Source organism: Mustelus asterias, chromosome 24 (genome assembly GCF_964213995.1).
Source record: "Mustelus asterias chromosome 24, sMusAst1.hap1.1, whole genome shotgun sequence".
Lineage (NCBI taxonomy): Eukaryota > Metazoa > Chordata > Chondrichthyes > Carcharhiniformes > Triakidae > Mustelus > Mustelus asterias.
The window spans coordinates 52,364,047-52,390,624 of record NC_135824.1 but is presented as its reverse complement, the minus strand read 5'-3'; the positions used below and the strand labels follow the sequence as shown (position 1 = coordinate 52,390,624).

The following is a 26,578-nucleotide window of genomic DNA, read 5'->3' as shown; positions in this document are numbered from 1 at the left end:
TCTGCTTGTTTATAGCCCTCCCTACCTCAACATTATTATTTGGGGGCCTATATACCACACCTACTAGTGTCTTTCTCCCTCTACTATTCCTCATCTCTACCCATAATGATTCCACGTTTTGTTCCTCAGAGCCTATGTCATCCCTCAGTACTACCCTGATATTATCTCTTATTAATAGCGCGACCCCACCACCTTTTCCTTCCTGTCTATTCTTCCTAAACGCCTGATACCCCTGGATATTCATCTCCCAGTCCTGGTCACCTTTCAGCCACGTTTCTGTAATGGCCACTAGATCGTACCCACTCGTGCTGATTTGCACCATCAACTCATTTACCTTGTTCCGAATGCTTCGTGCATTCAGGCAAAGTGTCCTTATTCCAGCTTTTATCTGGACCCGCTTTGATGAGTCGCGAACACCCTCTCCCTCTACTCCCTTATCTAAATTACCGCCTTCATTCACTTGCACCCTCTCCTCTACCATTAATTTTGTAATTCCCCTTACCCCTGCATCCTCCACCCCATCAATTTGGAAATGATTTCCTTCCCTAAAGAACCAGATGGATTTTTACAACATTTGATAATAGTTTGGTCACAATTACTGAGACTGGCTTTAGAATTCCAGATTTATTAATTGAATTTAAATCCCATCAGCTGTGGTGGGATTTGAACCCATGTCCCCAGTGTAGTAGCCTGGAACTTTGGATTACAAGCCCACTGACAATACCACTATGCCACCATCTCCCACATGCATGTTCATTGCAGGAACTGAACAGATTATTGCCGCCGCACTAAAGCCAGTGGTAAGCAAAGGGAATGCATAACCCTTCACTCCCACTTTAAGATTGCCTTGAGCAGGACCTTCCCAAATACTTCCACAGGAAACAGAGAAACTAGAATCAGGAGAAGGCCATTCGGCCCTTCGAGCCTGCCCGCCATTCATTATAATCATGGCTGATCATCAAATTCAATATCCTGATCCCCCCTTCCTCCCCATATCCCTTGATCCCTTTAGCCCCAAGAGCGAAATCTAATTTCTGCTTGAAATCACACAATGTTTTGGCTTCAACTACTTTCCGTGATAGTGAATTCCACACATTCACCACCCTCTGGGTGAAGAAATTTCTCTTTATCTCAGTCATGGAATCCCTACAGTGCAGAAGGAGGCCATTCGGCCCATCAAGTCTGCATCGACAACGATCCCATCCAGGCCCAATCCCCATAACCCCACATAATTACCCTGCTAATCCCCTGACACTAAGAGTCAATTTGGCATGGCCAATCCACCTAACCTGCACATCTTTGGACTGTGGGAGGAAGCTGGAGCACTCAGAGGAAATCCATGCAGACACGGGGAGAACATGCAAACTCCACACAGACAGTCATCCGAAGCTAGAATTGAACCTGAGCTATGGGGCAGCAGTGCTAACCACTGTGCCACCCTTTCTTAGTCATAAAAGTGTTACCTCTTATCCTCAAAACATGATCTCTAGTTCTGGACTCCCCCACTATTGGAACATTCTTTCCGAGTCCACCTGTTTAATCCAGTTAGAATTTTATAAGTTTCTATGAGATCCCCTCTCACTCTTCTAAACTCTAATGAATACAATTGTAACTGACTTAATCTCTCCTCATATGACAGACCTGCCATCTCAGGAATCGGTCTGGTAAACCTTGCACTCTCTCTATAGCAAGAACATCCTTCCTCAGATAAGGACACCAAAACTGCACACAATACTCTAGTTGTAGCCTCACCAACACCCTATACAATTGCAGTAAAACATCCCTATTCCTATACTCAAATCCTCTCGATGTGAAGGCCAACATATCATTTGCCTTCTTTACTGCTTGCTGTACCTGCATGCTTACTTACAGCGACTGATGCACCTCTCTCAATTTACACCCATTCAAATAATAATCCACCTATCATTGCTACCGAAGTGGATATTTTCTTCCCAACAGAGGTGACCATGTCGCCAGTTTTAATGTACAACCATTTTCCTTTTTAAATGCTGTTCTGCTCCCTACTTTAATACAACACGCCCCCATCCTAATTTTATTGATTCTTTTCGTGGCCAAAACACACCCATTTCTAATGGAAAGTGGTGGCCTAGTGGTATTATCGCTGGACTATTAATCCAGAAACTCAGCTAATGTTCTGGGGACCCAGGTTCGAATCCCGCCACGGCAGATGATGGAATTTGAATTCCACAAAAAATATCTGGAATTAAGAATCCACTAATGACCATTGTTGGAAAAACCCATTTGGCTCACTAATATTCTTTAGGGAAGGAAATCTACTGTCCTTAGCTGGTCTGACCTACGTGTGACTCCAGAGCCACAGCAGTACGGCTCTCAACTGACCTCCAAGGGCAACTAGGGATGGGCAATAAATCCTGGCCAGCCAGCGACGCCCACGTCCCATGAATTACTAATTTAAAAAATGGGTGCAGAAGCCATTCAGCCCCTTCCTACTGCCAAAGAACAATACAGCATGGGAACAGGTCCTTCGGCCCTCCAAGCATGCGCCGATCATGTTGCCTGCCTAAACTAAAGCTGTATGCGCTTACGGAGTCCGTATCCTTCCATTCCCATCCTATTCATCTAGTTGCCCCTTAAATGCCACTATCGTACCTGCTTCCCTGGGCAGCGCATTCCATTCGCCACTCTCTATGTAAAAAACTTGCCTCACACATCTCCTCTAAGCTTTTCCCCATGCACCTTAAACCTATGTCCCCGAGTACATTTTTCTACCCTAGAAAAGAACAGCTGACAATCCACTCTGTCCATGCCATTCATAATCTTATAAACCTCTATCAAGCCACCCCTCAACCTTCATCGTTCCAGTGAGAACAAACCGTGTTTATCCAACTTCTCCTCATAACTAATACCCTTCAGACCAGGCAACATCCTGGTAAGCCTCTTCTGTACCCTCTCCAAAGCATCCACATCCTTCTGGTAGTGTGGCGACCAGATTTGTACACAATACTCCAAATGAGGCCTAACTAAGGTTCTGTACATGATGTGGAGTTGCCGGCGTTGGACTGGGGTGGGCACAGTAAGTAGTCTCACAACACCAGGTCAAAGTCCAACAGGTTTATTTGGTAGCACGAGCTTTCGGAGCGCTGCCCCTTCATCAGGTGAGTGCCGATGAAGGAGCAGCGTTCCGAAAGCCCGTGCTACCAAATAAACCTGTTGGACTTTAACCTGATGTTGTGAGACTACTTGCTAAGGTTCTATACAGCTGTGGGCAAGACCTGCCCCCTCAACATCTCCCGCCACCTCCTCGTCAGAGAACCCAGTGTTCCGTGAGCATTCCCTCATTTCCCAGAAAACTAACCCTCACTTCTGAGAGCAGTTTGAAAAGTCAACCCCGGGCTTCCAGGAATGAGAGAGCGCCTGCAAGTTTCCAATGTGATCCATAAAAAGCTGTTTGGCATATCTGCATTACATTATCACCTTCCCAACTGTACCTTTCAAAGGCCCCAATTGTTTTAAGCTGCAAGTATTTATAGGAGTTTGGGAGATGTTTGGAATCCCATTGACTGTGCGAACGATTTTATTTTTAAAAAGACGGTAATAGCACATTTTACTCCATTTCATCACCCACTTTCAATATCCACAATTGCAGAATCGCTCTGCCTTGAATTATCTCCCCTGTGGCTCCCAGATTTTTGTACTCTTTAACCATCAAATCATTACAGCACAGAAGAAGGCCTTTTGGCCCATCATATATAGGCTGCTCCCCTGCTTTCGTCCATAGCCCTGCAGACCTTTCCTCTTGTGACATTTTCCAATTAATAATGGATACCTTCCCCTTATCTCAGCCCAGTAATGCCGCTGCTGTTTGCTATTGTGTTCCCCGTTCTGTCATTGCCTTTCTTTCTGTCTTTCAGTTAGAAATTATGGAATATAGCAGCACAGTGGTCTCACAGCACCAGGGACCCAGGTTCAATTCTGGCCTCGGGTGACTGTCTGGGTGGGGTTTGCACGTTCTCCCCGTGTCTGCGTGGAATTCCTCCCACAGTCCAAAGAAGGTTAGGTGGATTAGCCATGGTAAGTAAATGTACGGGGATACAGAGAGTGGGCCTGGATGAGATGCTCTTTTGGAGACTCAAGGACTGCACTGTAGGGATTCCATGGATTCTCCGTAGTGGAGGTGCAGTAGTTAGCACTGCTGTCTCACAGCGCCAGGGTCCTGGGTTCAATTCCAGCCTGGGGCAACTGTGGGTGTGGAGTTTGCACGTTCTCACATCTGCATGGGTTTCCTCCCACAGTAGGTTAGTTGGATTGGCCATGCTAAATTGCTCCTTAGTGTCCAAAGATGTGCAGGTTAGGTGGATTGGCCATGCTAAATTGCTCCTTAGTGTCCAAAGATGTGTAGGTTAGGTGGATTTGCTATGCTAAATTGCTCCTTAGTGTCCAAAGATGTGTAGGTTAGGTGGATTGGCCATGCTAAATTGCTCCTTAGTGTCCAAAGATGTGTAGGTTAGGTGGATTTGCTATGCTAAATTGCTCCTTAGTGTCCAAAGATGTGTAGGTTAGGTGGATTGGCCATGCTAAATTGCTCCTTAGTGTCCAAAGATGTGTAGGTTAGGTGGATTTGCTATGCTAAATTGCTCCTTAGTGTCCAAAGATGAGTAGGTTAGGTGGATTAGCTATGCTAAATTGCCCCTTAGTGTTTAAAGATGTGCAGGTTAGGTGGATTGGCCATGCTAAATGCGTGGGGTTATGGGGATAGGGTAGGGTGGTGTAGGCTTGGGTAAGCTGCTTATTTGGACAATCGGTGCAGACTCGATGAGCCGAATGTCCTCTTTCTGGCCTGTCGGGATGATGTACCTTTCGGCAGAGAATAATTATTAATTGCACGTTTGGTCCCCGCAATTGAATTTCAGCCAAACAGTGACACACAAGTATCCGGAATTCATTTTTAATAAGTATTCTTTATTGCATAGTTGAGGATAGCTGAATGGTGGCCTTTGGCTGGCCCAGGCCCAGAATGAGATGCAAGGAAAATATGAGCTTCCATTCAACTGGGCAACAAGTACACGGAGGATGATTCTAGGATTGGATGGTGATGATGCCCAATGATAAGCAGACTTTGGCTCCACTGCAACTTAGGATGTTAAGCAAGATAGGAATTATTTTACTGTTATCACTCAAGGATTGCTGAGGCATCACACACACACCATTGCAACAATACCTCAGATTGAGTCAGCGATGAGGGGAAAGAGGCTAAATGGGGCCTGGAATTTTATTCTTTGGTCGTTCAAATGGCACCCTTTCAACAAATGATCGTTCGTCATATTGCCACTTGTGGGATCTTGCTACGCACACAGTGACATTCCCTGCATTGGTGGGATCTTGCCCTGCATCAAGTGGCACTTCCTACGCTATACAGTGGCTACCATTCGGCTGTGAAGCAATCTGGGACATCCCGCGGCCAGGAAAGGTGCTATATAAATGCAAGCTCCTTCCTTCTATGTACACATGAGAAAAGAAATTTCCAGAGAATTAAGTTGATTGGCGTTTTCAAATACAGGCACACATGCAGTTTCTCAGCCGGTCAAACAGGGGGCGCTGGGTGGACAGTCCATTGGACGTAGCAGTTGATGAAGAGTCATTCTTTAATAGTTGCAAGAGGGAACGCTTCTTGGGGGAGTTGCCAGTCACTAGTTTAAGAGAACAGTGAGCTGCTTAACAGTAAACCATCCCCCCCACCCCCCTCAAGCGACCAAGTCCCAGTTCACTCAGGCAGCCACATCGGGGAAACACTAGGCTCCCCACCCAACCCTGCAGTCGCAGCTTGCAATGTCGCTCGTCAATGCCGCATCCCCCACATTCAGCCATCAGCTCTCCACCCGCTGACCGCAGGATGCTTGCAGACGCCTCCGCCTTGCTGTGGGGCATCTGAAAGAAAAAGTGAGGGGAGAGAACAGAAAAAAAACCAAGGGGGAAATAAAACAAGCTTCATTCTGCTCTCTCTTCACCCCCCCCAAGCCTGAATTACAGAGAAACACACCCTGGAACAATGGAAATAGGAGGCCATTCAGCCCCTCAAGCATTAGATTACATCTACACCAATTCTTTTCCCGCCTTTTACAGAGTGTTCCTTTTAGCCCTTTGTCCGACGGAATTGTTTTACTGGCATCTTGTTGACAGTTTTTAGCACGTGCGAGTCTTGGCGGGCAATGTCTTGTCGATGGTTCTGAGCATGTGCGGGTTTTGGAGGGACTTTCAGTCTGCAAGGAAGAATTCTAGAAGCAAGACCTGTTTTTCTAGTGCTCCTGTTTTCATAGTTGTCACTGCTCTGCTGAGTTACTGTTAAAACTTTTATATCAAGAAAATCATTCTTTAAACAATGCATTCGACTATCTTATTTGTGGTCTCAGGTTATTGTACCACCTTTGTTCCCTATCCTACCCTCACGCAATGAACATCTGGTTACCATGGAAGCAAAGTCAGGAAACACCTCGAGGAGATACCCCCCACATTGAGCCAGCAGGTCCTAGGAATAGCCAATACCAAGGGCACAGAACCAGAGCCCCATTATATAGGAAATCCTTCTCTATATATCTGTTCATGGGATGTGGGCATCGCTGGCTAGACCGGCATTTGTGGCCCAACCCCAATTGCCCTTGACAAAACGTGGCGATGAGCCGCCATTTTGAACTGCTACAGTCCATATGGTGTAGGTACACCCACAGTGCTGGTAGGGAATGAGTTGCAGGGTTTCTTTTGTGTTCGTCCCAAAGATGTGCAGGTTAGGGGGATTGGCCATGCTAAATTGCCCCTTAGTGTCCAAAGATGTGCAGATTAGGTGGATTGGCCATGCTAAATTGCCCCTTAGTGTCCAAAGATGTGCAGATTAGGTGGATTGGCCATGCTAAATTGCCCCTTAGTGTCCAAAGATGTGCAGATTAGGTGGATTGGCCATGCTAAATTTCCCCATAGTGTCCAAAGATGTGCAGATTAGGTGGATTGGCCATGCTAAATTTCCCCATAGTGTCCAAAGATGTGCAGGTTAGGGGGATTAGTGGGGTAAATGCACGGGGCTGCAGGGATGGGACTGGGGGCGGAGGGTGGGCACAGTGGGGGGCTGGGTAAGATGCTCTGACGGGAAGTCACTGCAGACTCTCTGGGCCAAATGGCCACCTTCTGCTCTGTAGCGATTCTATGATTTTGACCCAGTGACAGTGAAGGAACGGCCAATGTATTTCCAAGTCAGGATGGTGTGCGACCTGGCGGGGGAGCTTGCAGGCGGTGGTGTTCCCTTGCGTCTGCTGCACTTGAGATGGAAGAGGCCAGGGAAGGCAAAAACAGATAGGTGTCAAAAATAAACAAAGGCTTTGAATGAGGTCGAGGAGCAATGATGGGGGGTTCAGTTTCCATGCACATGGAAATTTTTTTTTAAATCACCCATTTACTGACTGCATCTGTAGGCCATACCCTGGGTAGAACAGAACCACACCTCCCCATGGACGTAACAACCAGGCAAAGCCCTGGCTCCCAGTACAAGCACAGTGACTGCAAACTCACTGGTTAAGCTCAGACGTGTCTCCCATCTTTGTCCGCCTCCTCTGACCTCTCCTCTTGCCGGTCCTCCTGAAAGAACAAAGGCGTCTCTTGAGCAAATTAAAAAAATCAGGATGGTTCACGCTTTAAAGGGGGGGGGAAAAAAAAAGAGTTTTGTGGTAAAGCATTTCTGTGTTCGAGTGATGGAATCCTGAAGCAGGAATATCTATCTTACCTGTCACTTTTCAATCGCTTCCGTCGCAGTCTGAAGAAAAGAAAGAGGGAGATATTGAGGGCGAGCTTGGATTGATAGTGTAGAAAAAGGCCACTTGGCCCATCATATTGGTGCTACCTCTTTGAAAAAGCTATCCATTTAGTCCCATGACACTTCTCTTTTCCTATAACCCTGCAGATTCAAGCATTACCCAATTTCCTATTAAAAAACTGCACAAAAGCTGCTTCAACATCCTTTCAGGCAATGAATTCCAAATTAGTACCGGCTGGAAATAATTTTGCCAGCTCCCCAGTGGTTTTAACACCGAGGTTGCCTTGGTTACCAAACCCCGGCCACTAGAAACAGTTCCCCCTTATTTACTCTAACACAACCCTTCGTGTTTTGAACACCTCCATCAAATCTCCTCCTAACCTTCTCTGCTCTGGGGAGAACGACCCCAGCCTCCCTACGCCGACTGGCGCTATTGCGAGTTAATCTCTTTTTCCCCCCCACTCCCACAAATTCAAGGGTCCACCCCACGAATCCACGGATGCTGCTGCTACACGGACTGGGATTACAACCCAACTGCGGTGTTCCCGGATTAAAGAATCCAGTGGCTAGTACCGGAGAGACGGAAGGGGAGGACTGGATGGGTAACCCGGGGTGGTTATTGTTACAGGAGGGGGCACCCCAGAATCAGTCAGTGCCAATGGAACCATTGGACTTTTTAAAATTATGGTTTTGATACAAAGAAGAATGTTTCCTTGTGGGGAAGGGCACAACTTTGGGCGGCACGGTGGCACAGTGGTTAGCACTGCTGCCTCACAGCGCCAGGGATCCGGGTTCGATTCCCGGCTTGGGTCACTGTCTGTGTGGAGTTTGCACGTTCTCCCCGTGTCTGCATGGGGTTCCTCCGGGTGCTCCGGTTTCCTCCCACAATCCAAAGATGTGCGGGTTAGGTGGATTGGCCATGCTAAATTAACATAGAAACCCTACAGTGCAGAAGGAGGCCATTCGGCCCATCGAGTCTGCACCGACCACAATCCCACCCAGGCCCTCCCCCCACATATTTTACCCACTAATCCCTCTAACCTACGCATCCCAGGACTCTAAGGGACAATTTTTAACCTGGCCAATCAACCTAACCCGCACATCTTTGGACTGTGGGAGGAAACCGGAGCACCCGGAGGAAACCCACGCAGACACGAGGAGAATGTGCAAACTCCACACAGACAGTGACCCGAGCCGGGAATCGAACCCGGGATCCTGGAGCTGTGAAGCAGCAGTGCTAACCACTGTGCTACCGTGCCGCCAATTGCCTCTTGGTGTCAGTGGGACTAGCTAGGGTAAATGTATGGGGTTATGGGGATAGGGCCTGGGTGGGATTGTGGTCGGTGCAGACTCGATGGGCCGAATGGCTTCCTTCTGCACTGTATGATTCTATGATATCCTGGAATGAAGAGCTTGTCGTATGAGGAACGGTTGAGGACTCTGGGTCTGTACTCGTTGGAGTTTAGAAGGATGACGGGGATCACACTGAAACTTACAGGATACAGCGAGGCCTGGATAGTGTGGACGTGGAGAGGATGTTTCCACTAGTAGGAAAAACTAGAACCAGAGGGCACAACCTCAGTCTAAAGGGACGATCCTTTAAAACAGAGATGAGGAGGAATTTCTTCAGTCAGAGCGTGGTGAATCTGTGGAACTCTTTGCCGCACAAGGCTGTGGAGGCTGGGTCATTGAGTGTCTTTAAGACAGAGATAGATAGGTTCTTGATTAATAAGGGGCTCAAGGGTTATGGGGAAAAGGCAGGAGAATGGGGATGGGAAAAATATCAACCATGATTGAATGGCGGAGCAGACTCGATGGGCCGAGTGGCCTAATTCTGCTCCTATGTCTTATCGTCTTCCGATTAGAACAAGAAGCTGTCAATACAAGATAGTCCGCAAGAAATCCAATCGGGAATTCATAAACCTCCTTGCCCAAAGAGCGGCAAGAATGTGGAACTCACCGTCACAGGGAGTGTTTGAAGCGAATAGTGAACATACATTTTAAGCTAAACAAATTAATGATAGATAGGGGTTACAATGATAGATTGGGGTTACAATGATAGATTGAGATGAGGGAAGGTGGGAGGAGGCTTGGATGAACACAAACGCCAGCACGGGTTGGTTGGGCCTGTTTTCATGTCCAAAGCCTACGCAACCTGCAACTTCAAGTGTGTGAACGTAGCCCAGTCCATCACACAAACCAGCCTCCCAATCCACTGGCTCTGTCTACACTTCCCGCTGCCTCAGAAAAAGCAGCCAACATAATCAAGGTCCCCCTACGCACCCCAGACATTCTCTCTTCCGTCGGGAAAAAGATACAAGAATCTGAGGTCGCGTACCAACCGACTCGAGAACAGCTTCTTCCCTGCTGCCGTCAGACTTTTGAATGGACCTATCATATATTAAGTTGATCTTTCTCGACACCCTAGCTATGACTGTAACACTACATTCTGCACCCTCTCCCTTCCTTTTCTCCTCTGTACTCTATGAACGGTATGGTTTGTCTGCATAGCGCACAAGAAACAATACGTCTCACTGAATCCCAATAACAAGTCGAATTGGGGATTGGAGGCGGTTCGAGTGGAACATAAACACCAGCATGGGCTGGTTGGGCCAAATGGCCTTTTTCTGAGCCCAATACCCTATGCAACCTGTAACCTCAAGTGTGTATGGGACACACATTAGCGTAGAGTCAGTCCCAGGGAAGACCTTACCCCGGAGACAGACAAGATTTAAACAAGAGTTTACTCACCGACATTCACAGCTGCTATGTTCAGTGAAAATCATCTCCTCCTGGCTCGTTACTTGCTCCAAAGGTTTTAATTTAATGACCTGGGAAATAAATAGTTTTGTTACCTTAAAAAAAATGACAGGGGAACTCTCACAACTACTCACCCATGACTGAGTACAGTAGAACTCCTTGGTTAACCCTCAGTAAATACCTGAGAATGGGCAGAGATCTGACACATGACACACACCCCTCCACACGCAGAATAAGAGGTCTCCATCTTCAAACTTGGAAAATGTTTCTCCCCCTCGCGGGTCAATAAGACCATAAAGGTTTAGGAACAGAATTGGGCCATTTGGCCCATCAAGTCTGCTCCGCCATTCGATCATGGCTGATATGTTTCTCAACCCCATAACCGTTGACCCCCCTTACCAATCAAGAATATCTATCTCTGTCTTAAATACACTCAATGACCCGGCTTCCACTGTGGCAATGAATTCCACTGATTCACCACCCTCTGGCTGAAGAAATTCCTCCTCATCTCGGTTCTAAAGGGTCATCCCTTTAATCTGAGGCTGTGCCCTCGGATCCCAGTCTCTCCGACTAATGGAAACATCTTCCCCACGTCCACTCTATCCAGGCCTCTCAGTATTCTTTAAGTTTTAATGGGATCCCCCTCATCCTTCTAAACTCCATTGCGTACAGACCCAGAGACCTCAAACGCTCCTCATACGTCAAGCCTTTCATAGAAACATAGAAACATAGAAAAACTACAGCACAAAACAGGCCCTTTGGCCCCACAAGTTGTGCCGAACATATCCCTACCTTCTAGGCCTACCTATAACCCTCCATCCTATTAAGTCCCATGTACTCATCCAGGAGTCTCTTAAAAGACCCTATTGAGTTTGCCTCCACCACCACTGACGGCAGCCAATTCCACTCGCCCACCACCCTGTGTGTGAAAAACTTCCCCCTAACGTTTCCCCTGTACATACCCCCCAGCACCTTAAACCTGTGTCCTCTTGTAGCAGCCATTTCCACCCTGGGAAAAAGCCCCTGAGAGTCCACTCGATCTATGCCTCTCAACATCTTATATCCCTCTATTAGGTCCCCTCTCATCCTAGGTCGCTCCAAGGAGAAAAGACCGAGCTCCCTCAGCCTATTCTCATAAGGCATGCCACTCAATCCAGGCAACATCCTTGTAAATCTCCTCTGCACCCTTTCAATCTTTTCCACATCCTTCCTGTAATGAGGCGACCAGAACTGAGCACAGTACTCCAAGTGGGGTCTGGCGAGGGTCTTATATAGCTGCATCATTATCCCCGGACTCCTAAACTCAATCCCTCGATTGATAAAGGCCAGCACACCATACACCTTCTTAACCACCTCCTCCACCTGCGAGGCCGATTTTAGAGTCCTATGGACCCAGACCCCAAGGTCCTTCTGATCCTCTACCGTACTAAGAGTCTTTCCCTTAATATTGTACTCCTTCATCCCATTTGACCTGCCAAAATGGACCACTACCCATTTATCTGGGTTGAAGTCCATCTGCCACTTCTCCGCCCAGTCTTGCATCCTATCTATGTCCTAACACCAGGCATCATTCTTGTGAACCTCCTCTGGACCCTCTCCAAGATCAGCACATCCTTCCTTAGGTAGGGGGCCCAAAATTGCTCACAATACTCCAAATGTGGTCTGACCAGAGCCTTATAAAGCCTCAGCAATACATCCCTGTTTTTGTATTTGTGTCCTCTTGAAATAAATGTTAACATTACATTTGCCTTCCTATCAACTCAAGCAGCAAGTTAACTTGCACGGTGGCACAGTGGTAGGGCAGCACGGTGGCACAATGGTTGGGCAGCACGGTGGCACAATGGTTGGCACTGCTGCCTCACAGCACCAGGGAGCTGGCTTGTTTCCCAGCTTGGGTCGCTGTCTGTGTGGAGTCTGCACATTCTCCCCGTGTCTGCGTGGGTTTCCTCCCACAGTCCGGAAGAAGTGCTGGTTAAGTGCATTGTCCATGCTAAATTCTCCCTCAGTGTGCCCGAACAGGCGCTGGAGTGTGGCAACTAAGGAATTTTCACAGTAACTTCATTGCAGTGTTAATGTAAGCCTACTTGTGACACTAATCAAATAAACTTTAAAAATAAACTTTAAAATGGGGTCTGACCAGAGCCTTATACAACCTCAGCAGTACGTCCCTGCTTTTGTATTCTAGCCCTCTTGAAATGAATGCCAACATTGTATTTGCCTTCCCAACTAACAACTCAACCTGCCAGTTAACCTTAAAGAGAATCCTGAATTTGGACTCCCAAGTCCCTTTGTGCTTCAAATTTCTGAAATCTCTCCCCATTTAGAAAATAGTCTACGCCTCTTTTCTGTGCAATCTTCTTCGCAGAGAAGAATGGGTCAGTGAATATATTCAAGCCAGACTGACAAGGAGGTCAAAGGTTATTGGGGTAAAGACAGGAAAGTGGACTTGAGACCACAAACCCGATTCTGCCGAGATCCTTTGAATGGCAGAGCAGGCTCAAAGAGCTGACACGCCTATACCTGTTTTACGTTCCATCATTCACTGTATACAGTTTTGGTCTCCTTACTTGAGAAAGGATATACTGGCACTAGAGTGGGTGCAGAGGAGATTCACTAGGTTGATTCCGGAGTTGAGAGGGTTGGCTTATGAGGAGAGACTGAGTAGACTGCAACTATACCCATTGCAATTCAGAAGAATGAGGGGAGATCTTATAGAAACATACAAGATTACAAAGGAAATAGATAAGATAGAAGCAGGGAGGTCATTTCCACTGGCGGGTCAAACTAGAACTAGGGGGCATGGCCTCAAAATAAGGGGGAACAGATTTAGGACTGAGTGGAGGAGGAACTTCTTCACCCAAAGGGTTGTGAATCTGTGGAATTCCCTGCCCAGTGAAGCAGTTGAGGCTACCTCGTTGAATGTTTTTAAGGCAATGATAGATAGATTTTTGAACAGTGAAGGAATTAAGGGTTATGGTGAGCGGGCGGGTAAGTGGAGCTGAGTCCACGAAAAGATCAGCCATGATCTTATTGAATGGCGGAGCAGGCTCGAGGGGCCAGATGGCCTACTCCTAGTTCTTATGTAAATGTGTGGGGTTACAGGAATAGGGCCTGGGTGGGTGTAGTCAGTGCAGACTCGAGGGGCTGAATGGTCTCCTTCTGTACTGTAGGGATTCTATGATTCACACAGGAATCCAAGTCGTAATATTGCCATCAAAATCACCTAACTTTCTCTCCTCCAAGGAGAACAATCCCAGCTTCTCCAGCCTCTGAAAGTCCCACACTGCATGAATGAGGGAGCAAGCGAGACCCCCTCCCCCCCCACCTTTGGCCAAGATCAGTTGACTTGAGCACAGCGTGGGGATCGAGCCCAGGCTCACCCTTCTTCATGGCATCAGTCCCCACACCATGTGATGCATAAGCCCATTGGGTCAGGTGAAATACCTTGGCCCAGAGTGGTGAGAGTGTGGAACTCGTCACCACAGGGAGTGGCTGAAGTGAATAACATAGATAAGGGATAACTAGTCCAAGGACAAAAGGGAGAATGGGATGGGGCAGGGCTTCCCAAACTGTCACCCCAAAACGCAACTCTGAAATCTTCAAGCTTTATATTCATTTTTAACTGTTATAGGCTCATAGGGATATACAGCATGGAAACAGGTCCTTCGGCCCAACTCGTCCATGCTGACCAGGTTCCCTAAACTGAGGAGTCCCATTTGCCTGCGTTTGGCCCATATCCCTCTAAACCTTTCCCATCCATGTACCTGTCCAAATGTCTTCTAAATGTCATAATTGTACCCGTTTTACCACCTCCTCTGGCAGCTCATTCCATACACACACCACCCTCTGTGAAAAAGGTGCCCCTTAGGTCCCCTTTCCCCTCTCACTGTAAACCTATCTAGTTTTGGACTCCCCCCTACCCTGGGGAAAAGACCTCGGCTATTCACCTTATCTCTGCCCCTCATGATTTTATAAACCTCTATAAGGTCACCCCCTCATCCTCCTGTGCTCCAGGGAAAAAAAGTCCCAGCCTATCTCCTTATAATTCAAACCTTCCAGTCCCAGTGACATCCTTGTAAATCTTTATTGCATCCTTTCCAGTTTAATAACATCCTTCCTATAGCAGGGTGACCAGATACTGTCGATGACATAATATCTTCGCTAGGGGCCCCGCAATTTCTTCCTTCGCTGCCCACTAAGTCCTGGGTTACACTTGACCAGGTCCCGGGGATTTATTTACCTTTATGCATTTTAAGACCTCCAGCGCCTCCCTCCTCTGTAATTTGGACACTTCACAAGACATCACTGTTTACTTCCCCAGGTTCCCTTGCTTCCGTGTCTTTCTCCATGGTAAATACCGATGAGAAATTTTCGCTTAGGATCTCACCCATCTCCTGTGGTTCCACACATAGACGACCTTGTTGATCTTTAAGGGGCCCTATTCTCTCCCCAGTTACTCTTTTTTTAATGATATGTGCCTAATCTCAAAAAATGAACCCACAATATCGAATCATAGAAACCCTACAGCACAGAAAGAGGCCATTCGGCCCATTGAGTCTGCACTGACCACAATCCCACCCAGGCCCTACCCCCATATCCCTACATATTTACCCACTAATCCCTCTAAGCTATGCATCTCAGGACACTAAGGGGCAATTTTAGCATGGCCAATCGACCTAACCCGCACATCTTTGGACTGTGGGAGGAAACCGGAGCACCCGGAGGAAACCCATGCAGACACGAGGAGAATGTGCAAACTCCACACAGACAGTGACCCAAGCCGGGAATTGAACGCAGGTCCCTGGAGCTGTGAAGCAGCAGTGCTAACCACTGTGCTGCCTATGTTTCCTCTAATCCCTTATAAGCAACTGAGCACTTGGTACGTCATAACATTCAAGGCAATGGGCCAAGTGCTGGTAAATGGGATTACAGAATAGAATTTCATAGAATCCCGACAGTGCAGAAGGAGGCCATTCGGCCCATTGAGTGCACCGACCACAATCCCACCCAGGCCCTATCCCCATAACTCCATGTATTTATTCCAGCTAGTCCCCCTTACATTAAGGGGCAATTTAGTATGGCCAATCCACCTAACCTACACATCTTTGGACTGTGGGAGGAAACCGGAGCACCCGGAGGAAACCCACGCAGACACAGGGAGAACGTGCAAACTCCACACGACAGTGACCAAAGGCCGGAATTGAACCCGGGTCCCTGGCGCTGTGAGGCAGCAGTGCTATCTATTGTGCCACCGTGCTGCCCACAGCAGTGAGGACTGAACCCAGAGTAGAGATGGAGGCTTCCCCTCCTCCCCCTACCATGGCTCGGAGGGCAAGCGATCACGCGACCTGGTCCTGAGCTACACGGACAATCAGCATGTCGTCCTTACCTGTCTGGTGACGTCGCGCATTCTGCTCACCTGTATCGTTACGTTGTACGTTTCCCGTACTGTGCACCGTAGCTTCTCGTCCCCACAGCAACCGGCACACCGCAAGAGAGGAACGCAGGAGGGTTTGAAGATGTACTCGGCCTGGCTGGGATACTCTCGGACAACATCCACCAGCACTTCAATAGCCCGACAGTGACTGCGGTTCCAAACCTCCTCGAAGGGCATCACTGGAGGAGCGGGGTGGGGAAACGAGAAAAAAAAGCCAAGAGTACAGGAGCCATTCATTAGCTTTGTACTCAGGCAGGGCAAGACCCTCTGGGACTAGTTACAACATTAAACTTTATATTTTAGTGTCACAATTAGGCTTACATTAACACTGAAATGAAATTACTGTGAAAATCCACACTCCGGCACCTGTTCGGGTATACGGAGGGAGGATTTAGCACGGCCAATGCCCCTAACCAGCACGACTGTGGAAGGAAACCGGAGCACCCGGAGGAAACCCACGCAGACACGGGGAGAATGTGCAGACTCCACACAGTGACCCAGGCCGGGAATTGAACCCAGGTTCCTGGTGCCGTGAGGCAGCAGTGCTAACCACTGTGCCGTTATGAGCTTGCTGACTATAATACCATACGATATGGAAGCTGAAACAGGCCATTCGGCCCATTGAGCCTGCCCCGCCATTCAATGAGATCATGACTGATTTGATGTGTTAATCCTCAACTCCACTTTCTCATCTTTTCCCCATAACCCTCGATTCCCTTACTGATTAAAAATCTGACTGTCTCAGCCTTGAACATACTTAATGCCCCAGCCTCTACAGTAGGATTACATTAATACTGCAATGAAGCTACTATAAAAAAAACCCTAGTCGCCCACACGGAGGGAGAATTTAGCACGGCCAATGCATCTAACCAGCACGTCTTTTGGACTGCGGGAGGAAAGGAATTCCATTGATTCACTACTGTCTGAGAGAAGGAATTCTTCCTCATCTCTGTCTTAAATGGGTGACCCCCCTCCCCCTCCTTACTCTGAGATCATGTCCTCTGGTCCTAGACACTCCCACAAAGGGAAACAATGATCCTGGTGAAATGGATCATTGATTGCAAGGCAGCTCTTGTCAATAAACAGGAGAATTGGACTGTGATCCCAGAAGGAAAAACAGTAAAATGGGGAAAGAAGACTGCTTGCCTGAACTGTTTTCTCCTTCTGGGATTGCTGGCTACACTACAGCAGGTCATTCAATTAACAATGTGCTTAAAAGGTAAAATTGACTGAAATTTTCCACCATACTCCGATCTCTTGTCCAATTTTCCATTTCCATCATTAGTTTAAGCTCATCTTAAACTCTTGCAACCATATCCTAACTTGTATCAAGCCCCGTTTCCCCAATTGGCAGTGGTTAGCACTGCTGCCACACAGCACCAGGGACCCAGAGTTAGACTCTGGCCTTGAGTCACTGTCTGTGTGGAGTTTGCACGTTCTCCCCATGTCTGCATGGGTTTCCTCCGGGTGCTCTGGTTTCCTCCCACACTCCAAAGATGTGCAGGTTAGGTGGATTGGCCATGCTAAATGTCACTTAGTGTCCCAGGATGTGCAGGCTAGGGGGATTGGCCATGCTAAATTGCCCCTTTGTGTCCAAAGATGTATAAGTTAGGGGGATTGGCCATGCTAAATTACCCCTTAGTGTACAAAGATGTGTAGGTTAGGCAGATTGGCCATGCTAGGGCATAGCCTCAGAGTAAAGGGACAACCCTTTAGAACCGGGATGAGGAGGAATTTCTTCAGCCAGAGGGTGGTGAATCTGTGGAATTCGTTGCCACAGAGGAGGCCGGGTCATTGAGTGTATTTGAGACAGAGATAGATAGGTTCTTGATTGGTAAGGGGGTCAAAGGTTACGGGGGAAAGGCAGGAGAATGGGGTTGAGAAACTTATCAGCCATGATTGAATGGCGGAGTAGACTCGATGGGCTGAATGGCCTAATTCTGGTCCTATATCTTATGAACGATCGATGTGGGAATGTTTCCAAGCTTCAATGGCGAGAGATCCACACGTTTCTGAAGGCGAAACAATCACAGGGCAAAAGTCTGTCCGGGGCATACACCGAGTGTGTGTCCTTGAATTCAGGGGGTCACAGTCTGAGGATTCAGGGTAGACCATTTAGGACGGAGGTGAGGAGACATTTCTTCACCCCAAGAGTGGTGAGCCTGTGGAATTCATTACCACAGGAAGTAGTTGAGGCCAAAACATTGAATGTATTCAAGAGGCGGCTGGATATAGCACTTGGGGCGAATGGGATCAAAGGTTATGGGGAGAAAGCAGGATTGGGCTATTGAGTTGGACGATCAGCCATGATCATAATGAATGGTGGAGCAGGCTCGAAGGGCCTCCTCCTATCTTTCGATGCAAGATCTCTCTGTCAGGAGATAGACATGTTGTAGATTCTTCCACAAGGAACTGACCTCTCCTACTGTACTAACTAGAGGTGACTCAATGCGGCTCCAACATTAAGGGTTTATTAAACTATGAACCATATACGTGGTAAGGGTCTTTAATCCCTGCAGTGCAGAAAGAGGCCATCTGGCCCCATCGAGAATGCACCGACCACAATCCCACCCAGATCTTATTCCTGTAACTCCACATATTTACCCTGTTGGTCCCCCTGACACTAAGGGGCAATTTAGCATGGCCAAATAACCTAACCTGGAGGATGGGGAGGAAACTGGAGCACCTGGAGGAAACCCACGCAGACACAGGGAGAACGCATGGTCTGGTAGAACATATGCACAGGTATAGTCTCTTTTCTTCCCTGGCTCCAACTGAAGGCCCTCCCCATTCTAGGATGCGCGCCCCCACTCCCGATAGGCCCCGCTTCCCGTGCTGCCACTCCGTAAGGTCCGGCTCGATCACATGGCTGTCAAAGACTCTCCCCTTAAAGGGGCCACATTACCACACTGAACGAGAAGGACAAGGGCAGCAGACACACGAGACTGGGGCGGCACGTTGGCACAGTGGTTAGCACTGCTACCTCTCAGCGCCAGGGACCCGGGTTCAATTCCGGGTCAGCTTGGGTCACTGTCTGTGCAGAGTCTGCACATTCTCCCAGTATCTGCGTCGGTCTCGTCCGAGTCCTCTGGTCTCCTCCCGTACTCCGAAAGACGCGCTGGTTAGGGTGCATTGGCTGTGCTAATTTCTCCCTCAGTGTACCCCGAACAGGCGCCGGAGTGTGGCAACATGGGGATTTTCATAGTAACTTCATTGCAGTGTTAATGTAAACCTACTTGTGACACTAATAAATAAACTTTAAGCATCACCACCTGCAGGTTCCCCTCCAAGTCACTCATCACCCCAATTTGGAACCCCACCCCACCCCTCCAAGCTCCCTAACAGCACTGTGGGTGTACCTACACCACATGGACTGCAGCAGTACAAGGCGAGGTCTCGCCATCACCTTCTCAAGGGGCAATTAGGGATGGGCAACAAAACTGTTGGCCGAGGAAAGAATTACAAAACATTTGATGGCTCATTGCACTAGATAATCCATTCTCCAACTCACTTCTCCATCACTCCCCAGTCTGCTGTTAATCTCTCGATTCCCTGTTATTAGAAGGGGAATGTTTATTCTTACCCTTGTTGACTTGGCAGTGGTTAAATAATTGGCTGAAGAATGAATCTCGTGTGTGTTTGTGGAGGGAGTGGGAGCGGGGCAAGATTGCTCTCACCACTCTTGGAACCATAATTAGCAAAGAAAGGGCCATTTGGCCCATCATGCCTGCACTAGCCCCAGAGTAGGTCAGAGTTCATTTCACCTGGTTCTTTACCCTGGAATTAAAACTAGGGTCTCCCGTATAACAGACAGAATTTAGTTATATGCAGCTTACCTCCTGGAGCTTGTTTAGACAACTGAAAGACAGAAAAACAGAGAGAGAGAGAAATTAGTGTCTTGCTTAAAAAATGCACCCTACTTTGGGGCCTGGAGATTCACCAAGGAAAATGAGGCCTACTTTGAGGCCTGGAGATTCATTGAGGGAAATGAGGCCTACTTTGAGGCCTAGAGATTCATTGAGGGAAATGAGGCCTGCTTTGGGGCCTGGAGACTCACTGACCTACAAATGATGGAGGCGGAACATGAGGTTTGTAGATGACCAGGTCTCAGGGTTGCCAACTCTGACAGGATGTTCTCCTGAAGATTTCAGCAGGACTTCCTGCCTCCAGGAGGCCGCCCCTATATACTCATTGGTCAACAATTTGCAGAGGGCTCTGGCCTTCTGACTCTTCATTGCCAGATTGGATGATTGGAGTGTCAATCATATAGCCATCACTTTCCACCCAAACTGACGAAAGTGTTGAGGAAAAAATTAAAATGGCTCCTAAGTAGTCGTTTGGTTAGCATGGATTGGCCATGCTAAATTGTCCTTTAATGTCCAAAGATGTGCAGGTTAGGTGGATTGGCCATGCTAAATTGCCCCTTAGTGTCTAAAGATGTGCAGGTTAGGTGGATTGGCCACACTAAATTGCCCCTTAATGCCCAAAGATGTGCAGGTTAGGTGGATTGGCCATGCTAAATTGCCCCTTAATGTCCAAAGATGTGCAGGTTAGGTGGATTGGCCATGCTAAATTGCCCCTTAGTGTCTAAAGATGTGCAGGTTAGGTGGATTGGCCATGGTAAATGTGCAGGGTTATGGGGATAAGGTTGGGGTGGAGGGCATGGGTAAGATGCTCTTTTGGAGAGTCGGTGCAAACTCAATGGGCCAAACGTCCTCTTTCAGCATTGTAAGGATTCTATAGTTCTACAATTTTACTCCCAGGCTCTCAAAGGAGAGCCTTCATTGGAGATTAAGCCTCAATCCCTGTAGATTCCATAACCATCTTGACAAATTGACAATGTCAGACAGTTATTCCCAAGTCTTTAGAGACTCTGCCACATGCTGGCCAGGCAACAGCAACTCAAAGCTGGGCTCCTGATGACCAAGAACCTCACAGAGCTTTACATCAACCTCCAAGGCCTAGTGCGGAAATAAGGCCTACTTTGGGGCCTGGAGACTCACCGGGGGATATGAGGCCTACTTTGGGGCCTGGAGACTCACTGAGGGATATGAGGCCCAGGTTGGGGCCTGGAGACTCACCGAGGGATATGAGGCCTACTTTGGGGCCTGGAGATTCACTGACCTACATGAAAGCACAGGGTTAAAAGTTCACTCTTTCCAAATCTTCCCTTCGAAACACAGGATGAGTGAAGAAATTCCTGTCTGGTTTTTAATTGTTTCCGTGGTTACTGCAGTCGGGATTTGACACACTGTCACGTGGAAATCTTCCAAGGAGGAGGACAAAATGTTCTTGGCAGGAAAACAAAGATTGAGCAGAGCTTTATTCTCCCGAGCCTGTGGGATCCAATCCGCAGCATCTCAGACCATGGACGCAAACCTGGGAAAGTCCGATTAGGGTTAAGGTTGGGGAGGGGAGTGCGGAGAGGGAGAAAGTGGGGAGGCGAGGGGGCAACCAAAAAAGAAAGGTAGAGGAAGACAGATGCACAGAGACTAATCACCTACCAAAAAAAAATTGCAATTGTGTGGTTGTCCTTTAACTCCCAGAGTCTGAATCTTCAATGACTCAATATTAGGAGACCAGATTAGGACAAAGTAAATATCAGTGAGGGAGGGAGAGGGCAGAAAGGTTGGTGGGTGGGGGGTGATGGTGGTGGCGCACAGAACATTCTCCAAAATTTCTTCAAGCAGAAACAATGACAGAGACTTTCCCCATCGAGCCTGGGTCAGTGGGAAGTCAGAGCCAATCACAAGACAAATAGTTCTATTTCCTCCATTGGCTATTTTTAAGTTGGTTGCTGCTTTCACCCTGAATTCCTGGTGATGCTATTTTAACAGTCAGCGTGTCATTTTAAATAGCCACAGGGAGGGGGAAAAGCAGATGGACCATCAAGTTTCTGGGCTGGAGCCCACGTTTGGATTTGATTTATTACTGTCACATGTATTGGGATGCAGTGAAAAGTATTGTTTCTTGAGTTCTATACAGACAAAGCATTACCGTTCATCGAGTACATAGGGGAGGGGGCAGAACATAGTGTTCCCGTCATAGCTAGGGCGCAGAGAAAGATCGACTTAATACAAAGTGATTTGATTCATTATTGTCACACGTATTGGGATACGCACAGTGGTTAGCACGGCTGCCTCACAGTGCCAGGGACCCGGATTCGATTCCCGGATTGGGTCCCTGTCTGTGCAGGGTCTGCACATTCTCCCCGTGCCTGCGTGGGTTTCCTCCGGGTGCTCCGGTTTCCTCCCACAGTCCTGGTTAGGTGGATTGGCCATGCTACATTCTCCCTCAGTGTACCCGAACAGGCGCCGGAGTGTGGCGACTGGGGGATTTTCACAGTAACTTCACTGCAGTGTTAATGTAAGCCTACTTGTGACACTAATAAATAAAATTTCATATTTTTAGTATTGTTTCTTGCACGCTACACAGACAAAACATATCGTTCATAGAGTACATAAGGGAGAAAGAAAGGAGAGAGTGCAGAATGTAGTGTTACAGTCACAGCTAGGGTGTAGAGAAAGATCAACTTAATGCGAGGTAGGTCCATTCAAAAGTCTGATGGCAGCAGGGAAGAAGCTGTTCTCGAGTCGGTTGGTACGTGACCTCAGACCTTTGTCTTAATTAGTTGGAGAGTTCCAGGGAAGTTTCAGTGATCAGCCATGGGTCACTGGGGGCCCCCTTGGAGTCAGAAGGTTGCGAGTTCAAGCCCCACTCCCGATACACAAACACAAGACCTAGGTAAGCTAGGCTAGTGAGTGGGCCACAAGATTGAAATTGGGTTTGTTCACTAACCATGACCCCATGAATAAGGTTAAATACATTTAATATACGATGAATATTTCATAGCGAGTTATATAAAATGCTGCATCGTTTATATATTAATGGAAATCTCATCAACTTCAAATGGTTAAAACAAAATGACGCTTTGGACACAGAGAGAGCGCACGGCTCTCACAGTCAGTGTTGTGAGCAATCAGCATCTCACTTCACTCACCCTTGCTTTACGCGCGAATCGCTTCAGTCACACCGGGAGGAAAAAAAAAACTACCCTGACGGAAATCAGCGGAATGTGGCAACCCCGCGTCTGGGCAACGGCCAACAAAACGTCTCGTGGGCCTGCACTCCGATGGCCCACGTGTGGCCTCCAGACTGCCCACCACTGGTCTAGGTTGACCGAGTGCAGCAGTGTCAGTGAGACTGCCTGGCAGGTCGGATGTTAAGCTGACGGCCCAACCACCATCTCGAGGGAACGCACAGACTCCCAAGACACGGTCTGGCAGGGGTGTCTGCCCCAAGTGGTGTACCTCAGGGATCTGTTACAAGTGGTGTACCTCAGGGATCTGTTTTGGGGCCACTGCTGTTTGTAATATTTATTAATGATCTGGATGAGGGTATAGTTGGGTGGATTAGCAAATTTGCTGATGACACCAAAGTCGGTGGTGTGGTAGACAGTGAGGAAGGGTGTCGTAGTTTGCAGGAAGACTTAGACAGGTTGCAAAGTTGGGCCGAGAGGTGGCGGATGGAGTTTAATGCGGAGAAGTGTGAGGTAATTCACTTTGGTAGGAATAACAGATGTGTTGAGTATAGGGCTAACGGGAGGACTTTGAATAGTGTGGAGGAGCAGAGGGATCTAGGTGTATGTGTGCATAGATCCCTGAAAGTTGGGAATCAAGTAGATAAGGTTGTTAAGAAGGCATATGGTGTCTTGGCGTTTATTGGTAGGGGGATTGAATTTAGGAGTCGTAGCGTTATGTTGCAACTGTACACAACTCTGGTGCGGCCGCACTTGGAGTACTGTGTGCAGTTCTGGTCCCCACATTACAGGAAGGATGTGGAGGCTTTGGAGAGGGTGCAGAGGAGGTTTACCAGGATGTTGCCTGGTATGGAGGGGAGATCCTATGAGGAGAGGCTGAGGGATTTGGGATTGTTTTCGCTGGAAAGGCGGCGGCTAAGAGGGGATCTTATTGAAACATATAAGATGATTAGAGGTTTAGATAGGGTGGATAGTGATAGCCTTTTTCCTCTGATGGAGAAATCCAGCACGAGGGGGCATGGCTTTAAATTGAGGGGGGGTAGTTATAGAACCGATGTCAGGGGTAGGTTCTTTACCCAGAGGGTGGTGAGGGATTGGAATGCCCTGCCAGCATCAGTAGTAAATGCGCCTAGTTTGGGGGCGTTTAAGAGATCCGTAGATAGGTTCATGGACGAAAAGAAATTGGTTTAGGTTGGAGGGTCACAGTTTTTTTTTTTAACTGGTCGGTGCAACATCGTGGGCCGAAGGGCCTGTTCTGCGCTGTAATGTTCTATGTTCTATGTTCTATGTTCTAAGTGTCCTGCCCCAGTATTTACCTCATCAACCAACACCACGAATTCAGTGAGCTGGCCGTTATCACGTTGGGAGCTCGCTGCGCACAAACTTGCTGCTGTACCGCGTGCATCACAACTGCACCCGAGGTTCACATTTGCACTCTGGAAGCGCCCCGAGATTCATATACAATATACAAAGATCATTGCAGTGTTAATGTAAGCCTTACTTGTGACTAACAAATAAACTTTAACTTTTAAGAGGTCTGAATAGTGGAATAGATAGGGTGTAGGTGGTGTCCATTTGGGCCTGTTGTTTCCATGACGACCATCGCCAAAAGCTACTCCCATGCCCTCTCCTTCTCCCCATTGCCCAACAAATTCTCTCCTCAGATAATTATTCAGTTGCTTCGAAAGGCCTCAATTGAAGAAAGGAAAATAATTTTGCGATGGAAAGCTCAAGAAAAGGGAGGTGCGGGGCAACGCACTTAGACTGAACCCTCACACTCCCGCATACGGGGGCGAGATTTTAGTAAGTTTGGCAGCGTAGTCCAAAGGAAAAGAGATCACACGGAAGCTTTGACAAGCATGGGGAAGGGTTGAAGGGAAGAGAGACAGACTTGTCAGCAAAACAAGGGGAACTGAGTGTGTACGGATCCAAAATAAGCGGCACAGTGGTTAGCACTGCTGCCTCACAGCGCCAGAGAGCCGGGTTCAATACCGGCCTTGGGAGACTTTGTGTGTGCAACTTGCACGTTCTCCCCATGTCTGCGAGAGTTTCCTCCAGGTGGGGGAGGGGGGAGCCACTCTCTCTACTCTGGGTTCAATCTTCTCTGTTTGCCGTGTTGTTACAATCACGCAGTGCAGAAGAGGCCCTTCAGCCCAGCCAATCCGCACCGACACACGAGAAACACCTGACCTCCTAACTGAGGTGGCCCGGTGGCACAGTGGGTTAGCCCTGCTGCCTCACAGCGCCAGGAACCCAGGTTCAATTCCGGCCTTGGGTGACTGCGTGGCGCTTGCATGTTCTCCCCGTGTTTGCGTGGGTTTCCTCCGGGTGCTCCGGTTCCCTCCCACACTCCAAAGATGTGCGGGTTAGGTGGATTGGCCGTGCTAAGTTGCCCCTTAGGTTCAGGGGGAGTAGCAGGGCAAATATGTGGGGTTACGGGGATAGAGCGTGGGTGGGATTGTCGTCAGTGCAGGCCCGATGGGCCGAATGGCCTCCTTCTGCACTGTAGGGATTCTACGAAGCCCATACAGTTGTAGGGGGCGGTGGGGGGTTTTGAGGAGGAAAGGGATTTCTGCCTCTGATTGCAATGGAGCAGCCAGGATGTTCCCTCCTGTGGAAGAATCTAGAACTCGGGGGTGGGCAGTGTCACTGTTTAAAAATAAGGGTCACCCTTTTAAAACGGAGATGATGCAAAAATGTTCTCTCTCTGAGGACTAAGTCTTTGGAACGCTTCCTGAAAAGGGTTGGAAGCAGAGTCGGATAGGATAGGTGGGATGCAGATTTGAGGTTAGAATCAGAGTCCCTACAGTGCAGGAGGCGGCCCATCAAGCCTACACTCACAACAACCCCACCCAGCCCCTATCCGTGTAACCCGACGAGTTTGTTCTGCCACTCCCCCCCCCCCCCCCCGACACCAAGGGGCAATTTAGCACGGCCAATCCACCTAACCTGCACGTCTTTGGATTACGGGAAGAAACCGGAGCACCCGGAGGAAACCCACGCAGACATGGACTCCTCACAGGCAGGGACCCAAGCCGGGAATTGAACCCATGTCCCTGGCGCTGTGAGACAGCAGTGCTAACCACTGTGCCACCCTTGAAGCTCAACCTTCAAGCAAAACAAAAATGGAGGGGAATAAAGTAAGGTTAGGTTCCGAGGTTGCCCTAACCCTACCCTGCTTTGAGCATCAAGTAGGCAGCCCTTAAACAATCTTCACGGCTCCCCTCACTTGAGATTTAAAAATTGCTCCTTTGACAAGTGGCGTTTCCAACAGTCCCTTATTTCCAGAGCTTCAATTTTCATAGATCACCAACAACCTGTCCTGGTCCCTCCACGCCGACGCTACAGTTAAGAAAGCCCACTAACGCCTCTACATTCTCAGAAGGCTAAGAAAATTCGGCATGTCCGCTACGACTCTCACCAATTTTTACAGTTGCACCATAGAAAACATCCTTTCCAGATGCATCACAGCTTGGTATGGGCTCCTGCTCTGCCCAAGAAACTACAAATGGTTGTGAACGTAGCCCAATCCATCACGCAAACCAGCCTCCCATCCATTGACTCC

The 26,578-nt window shown here is 48.3% G+C and overlaps 1 protein-coding gene across 1 annotated transcript in view; it reads right to left on the bottom strand.

Moving 5' to 3' along the window:
* Nucleotides 1-4,920: 4,920 nt before the first annotated feature.
* Nucleotides 4,921-26,578, bottom strand: part of LOC144511397 (snake venom vascular endothelial growth factor toxin ICPP-like) — a 34,342-nt gene continuing 12,684 nt past the window's right edge. The window contains exons 3-8 of the mRNA XM_078241713.1: nt 19,811-19,832; nt 15,957-16,153; nt 10,529-10,608; nt 7,748-7,777; nt 7,537-7,602; nt 4,921-5,907 (exon numbers count right to left, since the gene is read on the bottom strand). Of these exons, the coding sequence (XP_078097839.1) occupies nt 5,847-5,907; nt 7,537-7,602; nt 7,748-7,777; nt 10,529-10,608; nt 15,957-16,153; nt 19,811-19,832 (456 nt within the window). The 3' untranslated portion in view covers nt 4,921-5,846. The remainder of the gene's footprint in view (nt 5,908-7,536; nt 7,603-7,747; nt 7,778-10,528; nt 10,609-15,956; nt 16,154-19,810; nt 19,833-26,578) is intronic.